Source organism: Antechinus flavipes, chromosome 1 (assembly GCF_016432865.1).
Source record: "Antechinus flavipes isolate AdamAnt ecotype Samford, QLD, Australia chromosome 1, AdamAnt_v2, whole genome shotgun sequence".
Taxonomy (NCBI): domain Eukaryota; kingdom Metazoa; phylum Chordata; class Mammalia; order Dasyuromorphia; family Dasyuridae; genus Antechinus; species Antechinus flavipes.
In genome coordinates, this window is record NC_067398.1 from 50,940,881 (window position 1) to 50,965,531 (window position 24,651).

Genomic DNA, 24,651 nt, shown 5'->3' on the forward strand with positions numbered 1-24,651 from the left:
AGAAGCAGTATGAGATAGTGGATAGAGATATCCAAATCATGGAAGCTCTCAGTGCTCTTAGGAAACTCTAGGGCTTAGAGTGCCATGGAGAAGTTGCCCAATTGCATCAGAAGTTACTCACTTGGAGCAATCTCCTCAGATTAAATTACGGGGCCCATACAAAATTAAAAAGAAGTATGTGGCTTCCATGTTTTAAAGTTATTTTCACAATGACCCTCTGCTTAGTATAAGCACTAGTATTCCCATTTTATAGGTTTAGAAACTGAGGAAAGTACCCAATGTCACATAGCAAGTGAGCAGGTCAGGACCAAAATTGAGTTCTTTTAAGACCACCTCTCTTTCTAATGCACAACACTGCTTTCCCAATGACCTCTATATGGAAAGGCAGAAATAGAAATGCTTCGATTTATCCTGTTGGTCTAGGCGCAGTGGTTCTCAAAGTCTCAGAGATTCCCAGAATGCTCTGGACATCTCTGAAATCCTTTCATGGAGTCCACAAATTCATAATTAGCTTTTATTTTTAATGTGATCAATATAAACCACATAAACAAAAACTCTTTGGACAGGTCCTCAATCATTTTTAATAGGATAAAGATATTGAGAACAAAAGTTTGAGGACCACTGGTAGGTCTAACTCTGCTGGGTTTCCTTGGGCTTTTTTTTTTTTTTAAGTGAAAAACAGGTTTAATTAATTATTCTGCTAATTTGTAATGAGAAATTCAATTGCTAGACATTATCATGAACAGCTTTCCCTCTCCTTGGAGCCCTTCTCCAACTGCCTCTCCTCTTCCACTTAACCCTCACCCCTCCAAAAACAACAATAACAACAACCCAAACATTATGGTTAGTTCTCTCATTTCTTTTCAGTTTTTCAGACTTGGTCAGCCAGAATCAGACCCTGAAGAAGTCAAGTTTCAGGCAACGTTTGGAGAGCAGTGCTATTCTCCATGCAAGTCAAGGAAAGCTTTCATCTGGACTGCGTTTCAGAAAGGTCTTGAATGAGTAAAGAACAAAGAACTGGCTAAGTAGACCTAATAGTTCTAGAATTAATAAGAAGGAATGGAGAAAACTTAAGGAATAATGAGAGTAGTCAGACACCCTCAATTCTCCTAAAGTTTGTAGTTTCTTTTTTTAGTGCTTAGAAGAAAAAATAAGTCAATGAGAATGACTTATCAAGAAAACTGAAACACTTTTTTTTTAATCCTCTGATTTATACTGCCAACATCTATTCCTATTTAAGAAGAGGCACGGAATAATAAGTGAAATCAAATAATACCCAGGGACTCCCATACATCTATTATAGGAAACAGTACAGCAGAGCCCAGACAGGGCCTTCCAGCTACAGATCACAGTGACAAAATGACTTCTCTGAGCTAGGTAGCTGAGCTCAAGTTTCCTCCTCAATGGAACCTCATCAGCAGAAGGCCCAAAGGATCTACTTAATAAGTACAACCTGGCAGTGACCCTGGGAGCTCTTAAAGGGACCTGGGGCTGACCCAGGGTTCTTAAAGGCAAAGCCCTGGCTGGGCAGGCCCTAACCTAGCAAGGAGGACTTCCCAGACAGGCCCAGATCAGCCTACCTAAGTTTGGGAAGGCTCATCACCAGAGGCTTGTCATCAGGTAATTAGGAATATTTTACAAAGACGATTTATTGAGACCTAGAGGAGTCTTGACCTGCTTCTGTGCAAGGAGTGTCTTCACTGATTAAGCCAGGTACCCTTGAAGAAATCATAAGGTCTGGCATGAAAGATCCGTGCCTGACTCCAAAAATCACCCTTTGGGGTTCAGCGCAGCTGTGAGCGGTGTTTATACGGAATAAACCACCAGGACATAAACAGCTCACTATAAACACCACTCACATTTTGCTTTGCTTTTCTTCATTTCCTGTGTGTTTATTTTGGTGTTAAATAATGTTAACGTTCATAATAAGGAAAATAGTAACAGATGCTTAAGCTAAACAGACTATATGGCCTATTATCTCCTGTTTCCCATACATCTATTTTACTTTCAAAATCAGAGTCTCTTATAAAGTAACAGAGGGACCAGCAGAAAACTAGAGCTGGGACTTCTCATTCCTACACAAATAGGAGTGAAACCACTCAGACGGGCCCTGCAGCAACTTAGCCTCACCACTGCCAGCTGGGGACATAAAATATTAATTTGATATCAGCTTTCCTAACAAGGTTTGGCCTTATCTAAAAAGATTGACAGCTATGTTGTGAGAGGACTTTTAAAGAAACTTTATTTACTCTTTATGGGAAGATAATCACCCAGTAAGGGCAGGGGGATGTGAAACAAAGGTTTGTGTTCACCAGCTATTGAAGGAAAAAAAAGTTTCAAAAACAAACTACAGTGTATTAAGATACCAAGGAAACAAGATGGATCACTTACTGCTTACACCATTCTTTAGGTCTGCCCTGTAATCTGAGCGCTTAAAAGGCAAGTCAATACTTTGTGCAGCAGATTCAAAGAAAGCTTTTCACTGAAACACTCCAACCTACAGTAAGTAGGGAAGGAGGGGATTTCTAGCTCCAAAATACCAGATCCTTCCCCACAAGGACAAAGAAAAACAATCAACTTGAGCAAGCATTTTGTGTTTATGTTTTCAAGGGAGGGAGAACAGGTTTGTGATTGGTTTTAGGCAAAGAGCCTTTTCCTTAGGAATATTCCCAGCATGTGATTTGAATTCATAGAATCCTCCAGTGGATTATAGTCTCCTCCCCACCCCAACCCCCATATCGTTCTTGTCCAAGAGAAATGCTAACTTTAATTTCTAAAAGAACATGGAAAATGCTCTTCTTGAATCTGCACTATTTGTATGTGGTTACAACAAAAACACTCCTACTGCCAAGCCAAATCCCCTCACTGGTGCCTTCCTAGCCACTCCAAGGCAGGCCATTACCCCCTCTTCAAATTGCACGTAGATAATGCCAATTAAAGAAATAAGATTTTCTCCTTTTACTACAACCAGAGGAGATTTTTAAAGTGTTAAACATTGAAAAAAATGACAACATTAAAATCTGGGTTGGTTTTTGTTTTTTTTGTTTTTGTTTTTGTTTTTTTTGGTTTTTTTTGGTTAGTTCCCTCCTTCAAATCTTTTAAATGGGAAAACTTTTTTTTTTTCCTGGGGTGTTGTATGTAATTATTTCCACAAGAGCCCAGAATGTGGGGGAGTGGGGAAGGGAGGAGAAACATCCTTCAATGTCAGAATCCTCTCAGAGCTATACAGGAAATGAGAAATCAAACAAAGGGCCAGTCTGTACTATCTAACATGGGTGCAGTACCAGTCCTCCAAAATGAATGGCAAAATTCTTTATGGTTCTGTGCCATCACTCCATTAAAACAAAAAGCCACTGTAACTTTTTGTTCTCAGACACAGGCAGATTAAAAACAACAACAACAAACAATCCCCGAGTTCTGGAAGGCCTAAAAATAGTGTATGCTATCCAGAACAAATGCCAGACCCCTACCATACCAAGATATAGAACACACTCTCGCAGTTGGAATTGTACTTGGATACTAAAAGGTCTCTTTGTTCACAGGAATAAGTGATAATGACGAGACCGAATTCCCTCCCCCCCCAACAAATCTCAGATATGTATTTATACACGTATCACAGATATCAGTTCATATACCCACATGCACACATATCAATCAGTATCCGGTGGTAGCGAGCACCCAGCAAACTCTTTCCCTGGGAGTATTTCAATCAAGTTTCCCTCTTCAAAGCCACCGAACGCCAAAAGGCAACTTTGTTGCCTCGGAAAGAATAAACGGAGCCCCCCTCTCCCCCAGCTTTGCAGGACCCTGGAAAGCCCCAAATGGAGATCGGCCGGCTACACCGACAAACAGCTACAACAACCTCCAAGACAATGTTATTAGAATACTAATCAGAGGGAGGGGCCTCCCCCAGGCAGACAGACAAGGAGTAAGGTCAGTTTCTCCGAGGAGCCGACGGTATCTACCTTCGTAGCACAGAATGCCGATATTGTTGTTCATCTTGTCCAAGTACTGGTAGTTCAACAGGTCCATCTTCATAAATAGCATTTATCGGGCTTAGCAGAGAAAACCAGCTTGTTTGCTTTTGCCCCAAAAACGGTAAAGAGGATTCCAAAAATCAATTATTGCTCCGGAGCGCCTGGCTCTTTTTGTTAATTTCACCAAAAAAGGGGAAAAAAAACCCCAAAATCAAAAACAAAATGAGAGGTCCAGCCTCAAACTATCAAAATAAAGTACGTAAAAGTTAAAAAGAGAAAAAAAAGCACGCACACAAAAAGAAACCTTAACGCGCGCGCACACACACTAAACCCCTCAAGGGTTGATTCGGAAGCTAGATGTGTGTCGTTTTCCTGGACTTGGAATTAAAATGCAGTTTCAGAAGTCTTTGCGAATCTTTCTTCAAATTAAAAAAGCAATAAAAAAGGCCCAAAAAAGAGGCACATTTCCTAGGACAAAGACACGCTAGTTTGCCTCACAGCCCCGCTGCAAGTTAACTGCACTGACATGCTGGCTATGCTTGGTATGACTCCTATGTAAACTAGCTTCCTCTTTCTAGCAGGAGGGAAGGACTGAGCATGCTCACTGAATCCCTGGAGCTCTTCAAATGTCAGGGATATTTTCTGCACAAGATCAGGCTCCAAATGGATTGAGTGTTTGAGAAAGAAAAAGGAGGAGGAGGAGGAGAGAGAAGGAAGAAGGGAGGAGGCAGCAAGGGGAGGAGGGAGGACGCAAAAGCACCAAGAGGAGGAGGAGGAGGAGGAGGAGGGAGGAGGCAGCGCGAGGAGGAGGAAAAGAAGGAGGAGAGTCTTTACAGAAGGAGCCATGTCAGAGGCTCTCTTGATAGGACGCAGCTCTGCCACTGCAAAATTTTGAAAGAAAAAACAACAATAAAGACTTTTTCTCCCCCAAGAGCTAAGTAGAAAGTAAAAAACCTAAATCTATCGTGCAAGCAAACAGAAGGATTTAACTTTTGGAAAGAGTTTGACTTCAATTCTTCAGCTTTAAAAACATTCTAAGAGTTCGGTTTTCCTGAACCTAAACTTGCTATCCTCTTTCTGAGCTTATTATTTCCATTTGGCATTATAACCTTACTACAATAAGAATAATGAGGATATCCTAAAAATCTCAATGCGATTTTAAAGACTTAAATCACATAAAACTATACAAGAACATTTGTAACAACACATATCTATAGACATGTAAATATCATTATTATTATCATATCAAGTTAGTTTTTTTTCTTTGTCTTTGTGAAGGAGGATCTGATATTTTGGAGCTAGAAATTCCCTCTTTCCCTATTAGGGAAAGTTGAAATGCTTCAGTGAAAAACTTTCTTTGAATCTGCAATATTTATTGACTTGCTTATTAAGTGCTCAGATTACAAGACAATCCTAAAGAATGGTGTAAATAGAAAGTGATAGGGATAAACTTACACACAATGCATGTATATATGTATACACACATTTAACACACACCTATGTACTTGCTGAATGTTTTTTCATCTGTTAACTTGCTGGATCCTAAAAACCACCATATTAGGAAGGTTGAAACATACTCAATTTTACAGATAAGGAAAATGATAAAGAAAGGTAGCGTGACTAACCTGCCCAAAAGCATAAAGTTAGTTAGTACTACTAGTAGTAACATTATAACTAGTGACTAGTATTATTACTAATCACTAGAACCTACATCTCCTGACTTCTACTAATCGTTTGCTTTCTGCTACAATAAACAGACTACTCAGAATTTAAATTTAAAAATCTTCAACATATTAATGAAAGCCCTATTTTAAGCTACAGAAAACCCAAAGATTATTTTTCTAATTTCATCCTTCTGTTGCTGCAGATGGTGACCTGCCTCCCAACTTTGTATTCTAGGTTCAGTTCAATTCAACTGATTAAAGACAGAGCTGAAAACCTAAAATGTAACCAGGTTTCTTGAGGATCAGAGATGTTCACAAAGGCACACAGAATGCCAGTGTCATACTGGAAAGTGAACTCATGTCCTTGGATTCCAAATCCTGCATTTTGTAGGATAACTTGAATGCTAGGTCAGTAACACTCTACTGAGTTGTCCTTTTGTAAGACAGTTGGGAACTAAGGATCTAATTTCTCAGGATTTTAAGGCGATATGAACAAAGTAGAGTCCTTATATTTTAGTCCTGCGTCTCTGAATATTTTGGAATTATATTCTCTGCACTGTGTGCCACCATTTAAGCCATCTTCCCATATTTAGAATGAATCCTTCCCCATTTTCATCTCCTGTCTGTTGCTGATTTCAGGCCCACCTATGGTTCTATCTCTTCTGTAAAGCACTGCTCCTCCCCTCCAAAAAATCCCCCAAACCCAACCTGACAAGTGATTTCTCCTCAATTTTCCCATAACACATTGCTTGTTTCTCTGCTTCACATTTATGTCATTCTTCCTTGTATCACAGTTATTTAGGTGCAGGTCTTTGCTCCATGAAACCATATCAGCACATCAGACAACTAAGATGAAAATCATAAATTCCTGAGTTAATAAAATTCCTGCCTGACACATACTGGCTGTGTCACCTTGGACAGGTCACTTACCTTTCTGTATTCCAAATAAATCTCTATGACTAAAATGCATATGGTTTGCAGGGGACCGTATATACCACTGAAACCACAGATCTGCACACACTCACCCTTAAACAATGAACCCCAAACTCCAATCTGAATGAGGTAGGCATGCTACTGATAAAATACATCCCTCAAATTTATATGGGATTTTTCTTTTTTGAGAGTCTCATTCAAATAACCACTAGGAATAGCATTGGTAGTTACAGAACTAAAATCAATTAGAGGCAGCTAGGTGACACAATGAATAGACCCCTGAGCTTCAAGTAAAAAAGAACTTAGTTCAAATCCTGCTTCAGATATGAGCTAAATAAACCTTGGATAAAACACTTAACCACTCTCATTCTCCATCGCCTCATCTAAAAAATGAGGTGACAGTTGCATCTACTTCCTAGGGTTGTTGTGATGATCAAATGAGATACTATTAGTAAACCCTTTGGCATACTGGCTGGAAAACAGTAGGTTTTCCTACTACTAACTAAATGCTAGCTAGTGGTAGTAGTAATAGTGGTAGCAGTAGTAGTAACAGAGCAATAATAACAGCAGCAGCAGCAAGGGCAATTGCAAGATAAGGGAAACAACAGAAATTTAAAATTCTGCAAATGGGAGTTTAACATCAGATCTAAAAGGGATCTTCATATCTTTTAGTTCAATTACCATTTTCCAGATGAGGAAGTTGAGAGTCATAGAAACTTACTTATCACATCATCCCGAAGGAGGAAAAGCTGAGATTTGAATCTAGGGCTTAAAATACCAAATCTAGGACTCTTCACTTTGCTAAGATCAAATATACTGACTTTGTATCCTGGTTTATCATTTCTATAACACAAAAATCTCTGATTGATTTTACTATAAGGAAATATGTTTGTAATAAATTTATTAAATGCAATTTTGAAAAACATCCACTTGAGGTTTTGGGAAGCTAAAACTTGGAGAGTGCTTCTGGTTTATTAAAATGTTTTAACTTCTTTAGGTATCATAAATATTCATGAACCAAAAACAATCACAGAAACCTCTGAAGTAATTTTTGAGCATTTATCTCGTGTGCCTTCCACCATCTGGCACGTTGGGCCTTTCAGGCCTCTAGCTTTCATTGGTTAGGTTCCCACAAAAGCCTCCAATAGACAGGGTATACAAACAGCCATGTTTTCTTCTCAGACACACCCCTCCACTAAGTTATCTTTGTGCCCTCCATTCTTTGACATATTATCTTCTTTTGACAAACTGCCTTTCTCCATTAGAGTGTAAGCTTCTGGAGGTCAGGAACCATTTTTTCTTTTGCTTGTATTTTTTCCCTAGAACTTAAGTGAGTGCCTGGAACATATTAAATTCAGAATAAATACTTGTTGACTAACTGACTGACCTTATACAACAAGAAGCAACTCACAAAATAGGAAGGAGCTAACACCTTGACAGAAGTACATGGATCCCAGTTTTTAGCAGGGAAAAATAAAGAATTTTACAAAGGATGTGGATTTAATAATATTTTAAAATAAGAGTAACAAGGATATGGCTAGATTTTGCTGTGCACCAAAGAAAGGCATGGCTACACTGAGGAAATCACATAGTCACTGAAGTATTGAAGGAGTAGGAAAGTACCAGATCTAGCTCCAGAGACCTAACTTTCTAGAACTAATTCACATCTTCTGTGCCTTGAGCAAATAATTTGACCTGGAAATAATGGCAATGCCTCAGCTTCCTCATTTCTAAAATAAAAGTTTGGAACTAGATGATCTCTAAGATTCTTTAGTGCTCTCAAGACTTATAGGCCCTTTACCAGCAATGTGGGCAAGTCACTTAACTCTGACTGCCTCCCCTCACCACAAAGAAAAAAAATTCTTTAAGTCCCTAATGACTAAATTTCTCCTCTTAAGGGAACAAACATCAACTTTCCCAACTGAGCCTTTATTTCTGGTCAGCCTCCACTGACCAGCCATCATTCTCCTTTCCCCAACAAACTCTACTTACAGACTCTTTCATCACCACCACTATCCTTCCAGCCCCCAGACTTTTGCTCAGGTCTGGAATGCTTTGTTTTCCTTCTCTTCTCTTCATTTATTCAAATTCTGTTCTTTCTTTCTTTCTTTTTTTAAAGAACCAGATGAAGGAGGAAAAGTAAAGTCCATATAAATTTCTGTGTGGTGACTATAATCAACTGGGGTCAGAAAGACCAGAGTTCAAAATCTGCTTCTGATACTTAACTAGCTGTGTAAGCTGGGGCAAGTCAGTTAACCCCACTCTGGCTGTTTCCTCATCTGCAAAATGAAGCTCTATTAATAATAGCAGCTATCTCACAGAGCTATTTGAAGACTCAAATGAGATGATACAGGTGCCCACTTTGTAAACTGCAAAGCACTATATAAGTGTTAGCTATCAATATTAGTAATACTATTATCATTACAATTAGAATTATTACAAATTTCCACGAGGAATCTAGCATAATTGTCTAGCACTTCTATAATTACACAAACTGTTCACTGATTGTTGCATATGTAGAATGTAAGCTTCCTGAAGAAAAAGATGACAAACTTCGCACACACACACACACACACACACACACACACAAAAAATTGTTAGCACTGAAGGCATGGAAGCTGCTCAAAATTAACAGCAATATTTATATACCTCTGAAATACTCAGTTGATCTTCACAATCCAATGAAATAGGTGCTATTTGTTTTACTCCATTTTACAGATGAGGAAATTGAAACTGAGAGAGGTTAAGAATCATGGAGTTATTAAGCATTTGAAGCAAAATTTAAATGCTAGTCCTCCTGTACCCAAGCTTCAATATTCTTATCCACTGCCATTCATAAATAAATACTTGTGGATTATCAGTGAATTTGTGGCTCTCCCCAAGAGAGGAATCACTAATTTAAAATCTACTATCTATTAGTTTCTACCTTCCTAAAACTTTGGATAGCTGTACATTAACCAGTTTCTGAAAATCATTCTTTGCATGAAATTTCTTTTTAAAAATGTAACTTTGGTAAGCTAAAAAAAAAAAAAATGTTATGAGACATAGTCACATGCTTCTGGAGAAAGGAAAATTCCAAATGTTTAAGGTAATTGCTGCTTCAAAGAGCCTTCAAAGGAAACAAAACCTTAAAAGGACAGGGGACTCAGTTTCTCCTTTGATGCAAAAGCTTTCTGCATTTCAGCAAGCTAAGGATGCTAGCTTTTATGTATACCAGTAAAAATTTTTTATTAACATAAACTTTCTTTTTTTTTATTTTTTTATTATTATTATTTTTTATAATACGTTTTTATTGACAGAACCCATGCCAGGGTAATTTTTTACAACATTAGCCTTTGCACTCACTTCTGTTCCGATTTTTCCCCTCCCTCCCTCCACTCCCTCCCCTAGATGGCAAGTAGTCCTATATATAACTTTCAAAAGTATTTTCTCAACAAGAATCAAGAATGATAGAAGAGTCCTCAAAGGAAAGCAAACATTTCTCTTTATAAATTTGTCCTATAAATTGATTCATTATTCATTAAGTGAGTGCAAATTTGAGAATTTAAATGTCACACTTAGAAGCACCTACAGAATTCACTCCTACATATGCATATGTTTATATATTTATCAGCAAAAAGATACAAATATTAATCATTCTGTTTGCAAACAGAATAATTTCTGTTGCTTGGTGGCAGGATAAAAAGACAGAAGAGATGACAGTTACATTTAATTCATTCCTTGATTTAAAAAACGGGTATAAACTATGATAAAAAGCTCTTCTCAGCAATGCAGTGATCCAAGAGAATTCCAATAGCTTTGGGATGGAAAATGCCATCTACATCCAGAGGGAGAACTATTGAAACAATGCAAATCAAAGCATATTATTTTGATCTTTTTTTGCGGGGAGAGGGGTTAATTTGCTTTTTCTTTCTCATGTTTCTTTTCCTTTTGTTCTGATTTTTCTTTTACAATATGACTAATATGGAAATATATTTTAAATGATTGTACATGTATAACCTATATCAGATTGCTTCTGTCTTGGGGAGAGGGGAAGTAAGAGAGAAAGAAAGAAAAAAAATTTCAAACTCAAAAATAAATGTTGAAAACAAAAAAAAGGGGGGTGGGGGTGAATGGTCTGGGATTTTTTTCAAAAAAATTTGAGGAATAAAATGATAGTTTGAAAAATATATTTATTTAAGAAGGGAGAAAAATCACTCTCTGCAAACAAGTAATTTTTAAAAGATACGGTAACGTTCAAATATAAAGGTAAGCGATGAATAGTTATCTACTTTGTTAGGAATGATCCCCAAAGCCACTTCAGCTGGCTCTTCCTTCCAGTGTATGCTGGGCCCAGCTCCACTAGCCATCTGCAATGTCTGTGTAAGACATATGTACTAATAGACCAACCATGGGCTGTCCATCCAAACACAGCAAATCCTAGTCTGGACAATAGGCATTCTTTCTCCATTTTTTTCTGTGTGGATTGTGAAGTCTGACTATTTTTAGAATTGTTATTAAACTCTATTAAGAAGCTCTCTGGTAATCCAAGGTTTGACATCTTGATGTCACTACAATTACAAATAGGAATATCTGGGGGACCTCCTCATTGATAGGAAGCTTTGTTGGACTAATGAATAGAACTGTAGATTTAGTGGATCAGGGAAACCTGAGTTTGGATCAGCCTCAGAAATTTATTTACCATGCAACCCCAGACAAGTCATTTAACGGCTTTATCTGCCTCAATTTTCTCATCTGCCAAATAGAAATAATATTAGGATTTACCTCTCAGGACTGTTGTGAGAGAGGACAATGACATTCATGATATGCTTTGCAAACTTTAAAAGCTAAATAAATTCTAGTTGTTATTCTTATCTTTAGGAAAATGCATGGCAATTTCAAGGTTCCCAATTTCTTCCCTGGAACAAAAAATTCATCAATATTTTTTAAATGATGTTGTATGGCTGCAAATTATGGAAAACCAAAATCTCCAGAATCAAAAGGCCAAGGAAACAGAGTGAACAAAGCTCAATTAGGACAGAAATGATTTAACTAGGATATTGAAGATTTATAAAGGAGGTGTGTGAATAAAGGATAATTAGATGGACAGTCCTTAAACTACAGAACTTTAAAAAAAGATAAAGTCTTCAGGATATTAGATGGTGCCTTTTATCAGGAATTATGGGACAAAAGTCTCATAGATTCCTTATAACATTAAAATATCAAAGTACATTGTCCACTGAATCATCAATCTGCTTTTCTACTCATCATGGGCATGTCATCTATGGGCATGAAATCACATTAAATGTAAATGGTATATGTAAAAATGTACATTATTAAATAATATCTTTTAAGTTTTATTATCAATGAAAGCCTACTGTTCATAGGGCAATATCCTTTTAATGGTTATTAAATGGCATTCTGTATCAGATGATCTACTATTTTATATATTAATTGCTTTAAAAATCCAAATAAATACTTTTCTTTGAACTATTTCCACCTCCAGTACCAAAGCCTTGACTTTCAGTACAACAGCAACCCCTAGAGGTTCCTTAAAACTTGCACAACTTAGTGAAATTTTTGCCTCACAATTTTACCTTTCACATGATTATGAACTTGATTTTTAAAATTCATTTTTTATCAAACTATTTTAGAAAATATTATTAATAAAAAGATGAGCTTTGAAAAATTACAGCATGATTAACTGCAACTATCTATTGTGGAAGGAGAGAAGCTGAGAAGTGCTGCATTTCCAATGTGACATGGGACAAATTTTTGGACTTCAGTTCATGAAGTGTTTGACTTAACTTTCTATTTATTCAGTTGATTTGGAGACAAGAAGGACTAGTGAACACTAATGGAGACACCTCCACAATATAAGGGAAAGTGCATTGGGCAACTTCCTTGTGTTCTTGTTCTCATTCTTGCTTCCATCCACAGCTATCTATGTACCATTCAAAAAAAAAAAAATCATCTCACTTGTGTCTAAAGTAGCAAGAATATAAGTTACCTACAGCTCAAAGCTCAGACTGATTCTTGGACAATGAAATCAGAAAAAATCTTTCCCCAAATAGAGAGATGAAGAAAGTGTTTATGGAAGAGGTGACTGAATTGGGCCCTAGAGGATAGGATATCAACACATATGGAAGGCTTGCATCTTTTGACTGTTTGATGGAGTAAGAAGGCAGACAAATTAGTCAAAGTGAATGTCTTGTAAATATCTTATTTGCAACGACTAAAACTGAACTAATTATCTTTCCTTTAAATCCTTCCCCCTTCCAACTTTCCTATTATTGTTGAAGGTCCCACTATATACCCAGTCCCTCAGGCTTGAGAGCCAGCTGTCATTCTCACATCCTCGATCTCTCTCTCTCTTTTCCCCTTCCCACTTACCTATCACCCTTACCAATATTAGTCAGCTGCCAAGTCCTGTCCACTTTGTATTCCAAACACTATCACCACTTTGGCAAAAGCCCTCAATGCCAGGACTACTGCAATGATTTTCTTGGGATTAGTCTCCCTGCTTCAGGTCTCTCCCCACTCTAATTCATCCTCTACTGTGCTGGCCAATTTATCTTCCTAAAGTGAAGATGTTACTCTTCTCTTCAGCCAACTGCAGTGGCTCTTTATCACCTCCAAGATCACAGAGAAAAGTCTTTAACTTTTGAAGAATCCTTTCCTAATAATCCTATGCTTCTCTGAACTCCCAGTACTTATTTCATCCTACACAATAATATTCCATTTCATTCACATGCCAGAATTTATCAAGCCAGTCTCCAATCTATGGAATCCATTTTCTTTCCAGTTCTTTACTACCAAACACACAAAAGCTGTTACGAATATCTTGGTATATATTGGCTCTTTCTTTGTTTTCATCTTTCTTAGGTTATTGGCTCAGAAGTCCCTTCGCTTTTCTTCAAGAGGCATGGGTTTTTAAAGTTAAAACATCTAAGTTCAAATGCTGTGTCCTCCTTACTATATAACCTCAAACAAATCTTTGTTTCTTCATTTGTAAAAGTGATGGAATTGGAGCTGACCATCTTTAAGCAGTCTTTTAGGTCTAAATTTTCTGGTCAGTCAGTCAACAATCATTAAGCACTAGGCACTGTATTTAGTTTTTGGGATGGATTCAAAGAAAGACCAATAAATGTTTCTGCTCCAAAGAGCCCAGCTTAATGGCTGGGAGATAACATACAAAGAAGTGTGTATAACAGCAGTGAGAGAAAACACTAGCATTAAGGAGAAATCAGGAAAAGCTTTGTGTAGAATAAAGAAATGTTCACGACATGCTTTGTGATTTTCGGGATATTGTTTACATGAGCCAACATCCTAGAACACTTTACTCTCACCTTTCAGTCAACTGAAATCCTATGTACAGAATAAAACCTGACTCAAATGTCACTTTAGCTAATTTATTTAACTGTTCTCAAGGACTCTATTTCCTCATTTGCAAATGAGGGGTTGAATCAGGTAATCTCTAAAGTCCCTTATAACTCTGTTATCTGTCCTTGTAAAATTCCCTGTATTACAGATCAAAAAGGATAACTGTCCTAAGAACTCTCAAAGCCCTTGGTTAACATCTCATAAGCACGCTCTATTCATTGATCTATTTTATGTTGTATTTACTTTTATCTAGGTTCTTTCCCCTTATTAAATTGCAAATTTATTGAAGGCAGGGATTGTGTCTTACCCCTCGGAGAACTGAGCATGTTAGAGTTTTGCACGGGGCGGACACTAAATAAAGGTTTACTAAATTGAATATGGACAGTAAGGGATTTTTTTCAAGTTTTATATTGCTTTTTTTCTTAAGCTGCCTAAAGTTGAAGGGGCAATTATTCCTTAACACATAGATGGCATTAAAAATCTTCTGAACCAGGGCAGCTAGGTGGCACAGTGGATAGAGCACCAGCCCTGAAGTCAGGAGGAGCTGAGTTCAAATTTGGGACACTTAACATTTCCTAACTGTGTGACACTCGAATTTGTTTATTAATCACTGGAGGAGGAACTTCTCTATAAGGAACTTAAGTCATTTTCAAAAGTTGAGGGGACCTGCTTTGATAGTGCTGCTTTGAAAAGATGGGGGGAGAGGTGTTCCTCAAAAAGAAACACAAAGGTTCTTTTTTGTGGGTTTTCTTCCAACACAAATACAGTTTTAAAGAACTCACATTAATGAATATTGGTCATTTGGAATAGACAAGGGAAATATTTATTCTTAAAATTCACAAGGAATAATTTTTCTAGAAAAAAAAATTTGCTAAATTCTCATCACTTGAGGTGATAGATGTCTGTTTGGAGACATTAATAAATAGTCATATAAGAACTTCCAGTAAAGAGTCCAACCATGTGCAGCTCTCCCTATAATTTCTGAAACCATAGTAAGATATGTAGGCAAGTGAAACAGAAGAGCATCAAAGGAAATGCACAAAAAGAATCCAGAGTGAGGTGGGAAAGAAAAAAAGAGAAAACAATTGAAAAATGTTGGTTGGAAATCTAGCCTGAGGTAGCGTCCTTCATTCAGTTGACTAATCTTTTGAGGGTAATAGCAATAGTAGAAGGAAGGAGATCGTGCCAAATTCAGAATGATCATATTAAGATGTGAAGGACTGAACCATATACAAAGGACTTGAAAAGGGGATGTTAAAACATTTGGGAGGCAATTTGGGAGACAGAAGGGTCACATGATTCATTCAGCATCTCAGTTCTCTTTCAGACTGATTCCATCCTTTGTGCAGCAAGGGTCAGGTCCAGCCACGGTGTCATTATAACTAAAAGCAGCTTGCTATTTTGGGAACACAGAGTTGGGTGACGCAGGAGTCGTCCAACTAGAGCCAAAAAGTTCTGAAGAATCTCAGCAGGCTTCCCCAGTCTACTTCTGGGCTCTTTTTTACTGCCACATACACTCCTAGATTTGTAACTTCATCTGTGTGCTCTTAACACAATCAAACAGGAAAACGTTAGAGGAACAAATGCATACAAGGCTCTTATGTCTGCACACTTCTACTCTAACAGCTTACCTTTGTGGGACCATAACCTTGAGGTCAAGAAGCACCAGAGACAGAGACAGGTATTTTGTCTGAGAGATGAGACCAAGAGTCCCCTTTAAAGTAGAAAGGCTGATCAGCCCCAGGAGAACACAAACAGTAGGATAAAATGGGACAGTAGGATAAAAGTAAAATAAGAAAAGCATGAAGATAACCCTAATCTTTCCACTGCTATAATTGACATTACCTTATTTCTCCTTCTTAAAAATGAACAGACCACTAATATTTGGGGTACAAGATAGCATTTCCATACTAAGTAGGTAAAATACTTAAAACTTAATCATGTTTGACTCAGTTTCCTCATCTGTAAAATGAGCTGGAGAAGGAAATGGCAAACCACTGTGATATCTCTGCCAAGAAGACTCCTTTTGGGATCACAAAGAGTTGAATGTGACTAAAACAATTAAACAAAAACAAAAGCATGGAAAAACCTATTGCCAAAAAAAAAGCAATAAGTAAATTTGCTGCCTAGATCCATCAAATTATCTTCAACTGAAGGATTGACTTTTTTTTTTTTTTTTTTTTTTTTTTTAGAAAAGTGGGATAATGCTTATCTTTTTAAAGATTATCAGTTTCTTACTTGGGTCTTGGTTGAGTTTCTTTTTATATAATTTTACATTGATTGAGTTTCTTAAAGGTATATTAAGTGTAATACTAAGTGTCATGGTTACAATTTTCTTTGTTTCCTAAGAAAGGAGAATCTCTTTTTGGCACTGTTAAAAGAGGAGACAAGAATCTACATGTCCTTTTTTTGCTTTTTATACGTACATGTATGTGAGTAAAATATTAGCAAAGAGATTATAGAAAAATACTTATAAAATTATGCACTATGATTGGTTTGGGTTTGTATCAGGAGTATAGAGTTGGTTCATTAAGAAAACTATATAGATCATATTAATGACAAAAATTTAAAAATCACATGATTCTATCAATAAAAATTTTTTTAAAACCTTTTAAGAAATTACTTTTATGTTAAAAAGAAATAAAAATTATTTTTATTATCAATCCAAAACCAAGATCAATTCTCAAGTATGATGCAGAATAATATAGGCAGCTAAGTGGCACAGTAGATAAAGTTCTAGGCTTGGAGTCAGGAAAACTTAGCTTCCTAAGTTCAATTCTAGGCTCAGATATGTATAATTGGTGTGACCCTATGCAAGTAATCAGTTCCTCATCTGTAAAATGGGCTAGAGGCAAATCACTCTAATGTCTTTGTCAAGAAAACCTCATTTAAAAAAGGAGGGAGTCATTAAGAATCTGATTCTTAACAATATGAAGAAATACTAGCAGCCTTTTCAATTAAATCAAGGATATAAAAAGGTTGTTCACTGCCACAACTATTACTTGATATAGTTCTAGAAATACTTGCTATAGCAACATGATATCAAAACTGTAAAAAAAGAAAAGAAAAGAAAAAGAAACTAAGGAATAAGTGTAAAAATTACTGCTTTTTGAAAATAACAGATATGAAGCAGAACTAAAATTGAGGAATAAAGACAGGTATTGCTGAGCTCTTCCCCAAAACCTTTCCAAATTTCTTTAAATAACAACTCTAAACAAATTTTAGAATGTCAAAACACACAAAAAGAAGAGTGGAACATTTTTCCAGCCAAAAATAACTTAGAAGGTCAGCAGAAAAGGTCTAATTGCACCAGAGTAGCAGTCCAACACAGTCCCTGCCACAGCAGCATACCCTCAGCCCCACAAAGCCAGGAGCAAGCCTTGGGGCCTCTGAATCAGAGGCAGCACTGGTGGTTTCCAGTTTCTTAGCCCATAGGAAACAAAAATGACGTGAAAGGCCGGCTAGAATAAGAGAGCCTTGGGAAACCAGGTCTGCAGAACCACTGAATCAGCATCAGTGGCAGTGGTAGTCTGTGTTCTCAGATTTATTAAACACTCTGACTGTTACATTCTGTTGTTTCTGGATCTTGTGCACAATCTATTCTAATGATCAGTTTTCTATTTTTTAACTAGTACCAAAATGTTTTGCTGATTGATGCTGTGCAGTATAGTAATATATAAGATCTGATATTGCTAGATGCACAAACTTCCCACATTTTTTTCATCATTTCCTGGGAGATTGTTGACCAGATGAATTTTGTTGTTTTTCAAGTATAGTATAGTTTCCATACTATAGTATAGTATTGTTGGGTAGTTTTGTTAGAGTACTAAGTCTGTAAATTAATTTAGGTAAGATTATTATTTGCATTAGCATAACCAAACTATGAATAATTCCTCTTCAGTTATTTTTTTTTATATCTTGTTTATTTCTGCCATTATTTTTTAGTAGTCTAACTCTAGTACCCATCATCTAATAGATACAGGTTAGACTACGAAAAATAATGGCAGAAATGAGATTTAGAATACCTTACAATGAAAAAGGGAAGAATTTTACACTAGACAAGGGATAGAGGGGAATCACAGGTGATAAAATGGACAATTTTGATTACATAGAAAATTGAAATTTGCCTTCTGACCTCAAGCAAGTAAAACTGCTCTTTCCAAAGTTATTGTTAATTTTTTACTTGTATAACTCAATCCATGTCCTTTTTTACTTCTCTATAGCAGTTGATAGTAACCAATGTCTCCTTTAGGATTCTCCTGTTTTTTCACCATGCTGCTTTTTCTCTGGACTACATCTATCTGTATGACTGCCCTTCTTAGTCTCTTCTGCTGAATCATCACATGTCACATTTTTTTTTTTTTTTAAGTGCTAATGTACCTTCACAGTTCCTTCCTGGGTTCTCTTCACATTTTCTCTCTTGGTGATCTCATTAGTTTACATATGTTTAAAATTTATATCTATAATGAAAATTCCAGTTTACACATTTAGCACTAGTGTCTCTCCTGAGCTCCACTCCACATAAATGAACATTAGTTATTTCAAATCCCCATATGAAAGGCCTCATTTCCAAAATATATAGAGAACTGACTCAAATTTATAAAAAATCAAGCCATTCTCCAATTGATAAATGGTCAAAGGATATGAACAGACAATTTTCAGATGATGAAATTGAAACTATTACCACTCACATGAAAGAGTGTTCCAAATCACTATTGATCAGAGAAATGCAAATTAATACAACTCTGAGATACCACTACACACCTGTCAGATTGGCTAAGATGACAGGAAAAAATAATGATGAATGTTGGAGGGGATGCGGGAAAACTGGGACACTAATGCATTGTTGGTGGAGTTGTGAACGAATCCAACCATTCTGGAGAGCAATCTGGAATTATGCCCAAAAAGTTATCAAACTGTGCATACCCTTTGATCCAGCAGTGTTGCTACTGGGCTTATACCCCAAAGAGATACTAAAAAAAGGAAAGGGACCTGTATGTGCCAAAATGTTTGTGGCAGCCCTGTTTGTAGTGGCTAGAAACTGGAAAATGAATGGATGCCCATCAATTGGAGAATGGCTGGGTAAATTGTGGTATATGAATGTTATGGAATATTATTGTTCTGTAAGAAATGACCAACAGGATGAATACAGAGAGGCTTGGAGAGACCTACATGGACTGATGCTAAGTGAGATGAGCAGAACCAGGAGATCATTATATACTTCGACAACGATATTGTATGAGGATGTATTCTGATGGAAGTGGATTTCTATGACAAAGAGACCTAACTGAGTTTCAATGGATAAATGATGGATAGAAACAGCTACACCCAAAGAAGGAACACTGGGAAACGAATGTGAACTATTTGCATTTTTGATTTTCTTCCTGAGTTATTTTTACCTTCTGAATCCAATTCTCCCTGTGCAACAGGAGAACTGTTTGGTTCTGCAAATATGTATTATATCTAGGATATACTGCAACATATTTAACATATATAGGACTGCTTGCCATCTTGGGGGGAGAGGGGGTGGAGGTAGGGAGGGGAAAAAAACGAAACATAAGCGAGTGCAAGGGATAATGTTGTAAAAAATTATCCTGGCATGGATTCTATCAATACAAAGTTATTATTAAATAAAATAAAATTTAAAAAAAAAATCCCCATCTGTCTCATGGTCTTCGCCACAGCAATATATGGTTGTTGAGAGTTGAACTGTAAGGAAATCTGAGTACCACAGAATCAACACTTTTAAAGAAAACTATTAAGAGTGCCTTGGTTTTAAAACAAGAAGATCAAATAGATTAATATCTAATGAAATGAATCCAGGATATTCAATGGAAGGTCAAACACTTGATATGGAAGCTTAAATACTGGGGCTACATAATGAGACTCATTGGAAAAGACTCTAATGCTGGGAAAGATTGAAGGCAAAAAGAAAAAGGGGCAGCCAAGATGGATAGAAAGTGTCATGGAAGCAATGCACATGAGCTTGGACAGACTTCAGGAGACACTGAAGTACAGAAGGGCCTGAGGTATAATGGTCTACAGGGTCGTAAAAAGTCAGACTGACTTAGCAATTCAACAACATTTCTGATGTTAACCCAGAAATAGATCACTATTCAACATGGTAAAAACAAAACAAAACAGAATGAAAAAAATCAACCAAGAACTCATTATCTTTATAATAACCTCCTCTGACATTAAAGTTAGACAACACTCCAGTCTGTATACACACAACTCTCCAATTTAGTCAAATCGGTCTTCTTGTTGTTCCTCATTAATAATAATTATAAAAGCATTTATATAGTACTTTAGAGTTTAGAAAGTGCTTTACCAAATGAAGGTGGCCTAGCTGTACCAGATCTAAAACTATATTATAAAGCAGCAGTCTTTAAAACCATTTAGTACTGGCTAAAAAATAGAGCAATTGATCAGTGTAATAGGTTAGGTTCACAGGACAAAATAGTCAATGACTATAGCAATCTAGTATTTGACAAACCCAAAGACCCCAGCTTTGGGGATAAGAATTCACTATTTGACAAAAACTGCTGGGAAAATTGGAAACTAGTATGACAGAACCTAGGCACTGACCCACACATAACCAAGATAAGGTTGATATGAGTTCATGATCTACACATAAAGAATGATATTATAAACTAGAAGATAGTTTATTTCTCAGATCTATGCAAAAGGAAGGAATTTGTGACCAAAGAAGAACTAAAGATCATTATTGCTCACAAAATAAAAAAAATTGATTATATCAAATTAAAAAGGTTTTGTACAAACAAAACTAATGCAGACAAGATTAGAAAGGAAGCAATAAACTGGGGAAACATTTTTACAATCAAAGGTTCTGATAAAGACCTCATTTCTAAAATATATAGAGAATTGACTCTACAAGAAATCAAACCAACTGATAAATGGTCAGAGGATATGAACAGACAATTTTCAGATGAAGAAATTGAAACTATTTCTAGTCATATGAAAAGATGCTCCAAATCACTACTGATCAGAGAAATGCAAATTAAGACAACTCTTAAGATACCACTACACACCTGTCAGATTGGCTAAGATCAGGAAATGATAATGCTGAATGTAGGAGGGGATGTGGGAAAACTGGGACACTGGAATTGTGAACTGATCCAACCATTCTGGAGAACAAATCTGGAACTATGCTCAAAAAGCTATCAAACTGTGCATACCCTTTGATCCAGCAGTGTTTCTACTGGGCTTATATCCCAAAGAGATCTTAAAAGAAGGAAAGGGACCTGTACGTGCAAAAATGTTTGTGGCAGCCCTGTTTGTAGTGGCCAGAAACTGGAAAATGAATGGAGTGCCCATTAGTTGGAGAATGGTTGAATAAGTTATGGTATATAAATGTTATAGAATATTATTGTTCTGTAAGAAACAACCAGCAAGATGAATACAGAGAAGCTTGGGGAGACTTACATGAACTGATGCTAAGTGAAATGAGCAGAACCAGGAGATCATTGTATATAGCAACAACAATACTATATGAGAATCACTTCTGATGGATGTGGCTCTCTTTAACAATGAGATGATTCAAACCATTTCTAATTGTTCAGTGATAAAGAGAGTCATCTACATCCAAAAAGAGGACTGTGGGAACTGAATGTGAACCACAACATAACATTCTCACTCTTTTTGTTGTTTTGTTTTCTTTCCCAGTTTTTTTCTTCCTTCTTGAGTCAATTTTTCTAGTGCAGCAAAATAACTGTATAAATATGTATACATTTATTGGATTTAACATATATTTTAACATATTTAACATGTATGGGACTACCTGCCATCTAGGGGAGGGGATGGGAGGAAGGAGGGGATGATTTGGAACAGAAGGCTTTGCAAGGGTCAATGCTGAAAAATTACCCATGTATATGTTTTGTAAATAAAAAGCTTTAATTAAAAAAAAAAGATTAAGACAAGATTACACAAAAAGAGAGAAATTACTCTTTTTTCTATATGTTTAAAAATAAAATGTCAGAGGAAAAAAAGAAAGCACTTTACAAATATTATTTCACTTTATTTTCAAAACAATCCTGAGTGATAGGGAATATTAAATATTCCCAATTTACTGATAAGAAATGGAGACATGCCAAAATTAAGTGATCTACTCAGAGTTACACAGCCAGTATCTGAAACTATATTTGACCTCAGATCTTCCTGACTCCAGGTAAGTCCAGCGCTGATGGAACTACTTAGAGGCCTAGGAAGGCTTATCTCACTAAACTACAAATCCCAGAATACCTCTCTATTTTGCGTCTCTGATTTACGTTTTATATTTTCAACACTTACACAGTGCCTGACATAAAGCAGACAAGAAATAAACATTTCTTGATTTAAGAACCAGAACAGATCTGACTTTTCTCTTTACCATAGGAATAAAAATGTCTAAAATTTTTGTGTAGTTACTAAAGGGTTAAAGAACCAAATGCTTTATGTATAGCCATTCCAAGAATAATCTTATTACATTTAACTGGCTATCACTCCCTTCTGAAACTCTGATTAGTCAAGAGACAGCCAATGCCCATGACTGTGCTAATAGCCCTGCCGCCTGCCAAACAGAAAATTATGCTCCAGCTGCAAGTAAGGACTGCCAGTGTTCATTGCTGCCCTGTTAAATAATTCCTCCTCCCTGTCCCAGCCCAGCCCTCTACTCCATTTTTTTAGTACAATAGATTTAGTTGGGAGGATGAGGGGGAGAGTATAAATTATAAGTGAATATGACATGTGCCTGCAGACTCAATGGCATTGAGCTTCCCAAGCAAGACAAATGACATCTTATTGAGAGCTGTTTTCAAGGCCCAGCTGCTCCTAAAGTGTGCATGGAGAAACCTTTCTGGCTTCTGATGGAACAACCAGAGATAGCTCATTCCTGTTTTTGCTAGACTTGCATGGAAAACAGAAAAGTCTTCATTCTACAGTTTTATCGGGCAGAGCCCAAAGCTCAATTATTTTAACCACAAAGTTGGCCAATGGTTTTGTTTTACTGCTATGATTCACAGAAGAAACAGCTGTCAATTTTAATAAAATCTGAAAGTCACAAAGTAGAAGCAAACATTCTCCCTCCTACAACTTTCTATTCTCCTGGATAGTGTCTTCTTTTGCTTAATGAAAGAAAAATTGAGTTTCAGATTCTCCTTCATGAAGACTCATACTAAGTATATGTGCCAATTAAATGATTCTAATAAGAAATAAAGTTAATATCAACATAATTTGGCTTTGGTTTCCAATTCTCTTTTTAAAAATCTAATTTAATTTTAAAATTACTTTGGATACCTTTTTTTAAAAAAATACTGCAATCATTTCTAGGTAAATTTCCCCATCCTCCCAGCATTTAACATTCCTCTAAAACAAAGAAAAGCCAAATGACACAGTCATCATGTCTGTTAGTACATACAATATTAGGCACACATAGCCTCCTACCTTTCTAGTGACATTATCTATTTCCAGGGACTAATATTAGTCATTATAATTACTCAAAGTGCTGAGTTTCCTTCATTTATGTTACTGAAGTCATTCCAATATCTTTTTTGTTGGTTATAATAATCTAAGGAAAATCCTGGTTTTCAATGATTCTACTATCAGAAGAGTAAGCAAGGTAGTCCAGGGGTTGGAGCACTAACTTGAAGGCAGGAAGATAATCTTTCAAATCTGACCTCAGATACTTAGCTGTGTGATCTGGACAAGTTACTTAATTTTTCTTGCTTCAGTTTCCTCATATGTAAAATGGAGGCAATAATAGCATCTACCCATGAAGTTTGCTATGAGGATGTAAAAAAATAAAATATATTTGCAAAGCACTTTGCAAATCTTAATGAGCTTGTAAATAATAGGTAATAATGGTGGTAGTGGTAGTAGTAAGTGAAATTTAATCATTCAGCACTTTCTAATATAAAATGTTAAAGTTTTTCAGTCCTTGCAATGAATTTCTGAATCACTTGTATCCAGAAAATTTCTTAAAATGTACTATGATGTTTATGACATATACATAGTCCATACAGATTGTGAAATTTCACTGAGTGATTAGCTTACATGTCTCTACATATCTCCATCACAAATGGGGTTTTCCTGGGTTTTAACATCATCAGTTTAAAAAATATCCTCAAGGATTTAGGTGTGGATAAGAACACTGAAAATGATGCTACTTTTTTTGTGGTCCAAAAATAGAAAATTGTGTTCCTAAGAAGCTAAAAGACACTGAACCTTTCAAATAGGATATTCACCTCAGCTTTATTTCTATTACATTGTGAGAAATACAAATAACATTCACTTAAAAAGACACTTCCTCCTCCTTTCCTTTATTAGAAGTAAGAACTAAGCATATCAGTTTGTTCAAGATGAACAGGATGGGCAAGCTTAAGGAAATTGCAATCTTTGTTGTCAGAGTGCACTTCCATCTGAGGGATTTAAGAGCTGATGAAAAAGACTGTTATACAAGAAAACATCTGCTCATAGGAGTAAAGGTTTGAGTCTCTTTCTGCCTATTAATTGTTCAAGTACTAGTCAACAGAAACCTCCTAGCTCTTGAATTTTATTCTGAAATGGGAGAAAATGAGTCCTTTGGCTCTCTAGGACTAGGACTAAATGTAATAAATAATATTAAAAAATGATAGCTCCAAATCGAAGTCCACTTTCATACACATACACACACACACACACACACACACACACACACACACATATATATATAAACTGAC

General features: G+C 36.4%; 1 protein-coding gene across 2 annotated transcripts in view; it reads right to left on the reverse strand.

Annotated features, from left to right (window-relative positions):
* Positions 1-24,651, reverse strand: part of VGLL4 (vestigial like family member 4) — a 177,318-nt gene that overhangs the window by 88,123 nt on the left and 64,544 nt on the right. Inside the window, exon 1 of one of the 2 annotated variants that reach the window (XM_051982404.1) lies at positions 3,966-4,514. The exons of the other annotated variant lie outside the window; for it this stretch is intronic. Within the exon in view, the coding sequence (XP_051838364.1) occupies positions 3,966-4,047 (82 nt within the window). The 5' untranslated portion in view covers positions 4,048-4,514. Of the gene's footprint in view, positions 1-3,965; positions 4,515-24,651 lie in introns of those variants that run through there. 2 annotated transcript variants of the gene reach the window in all.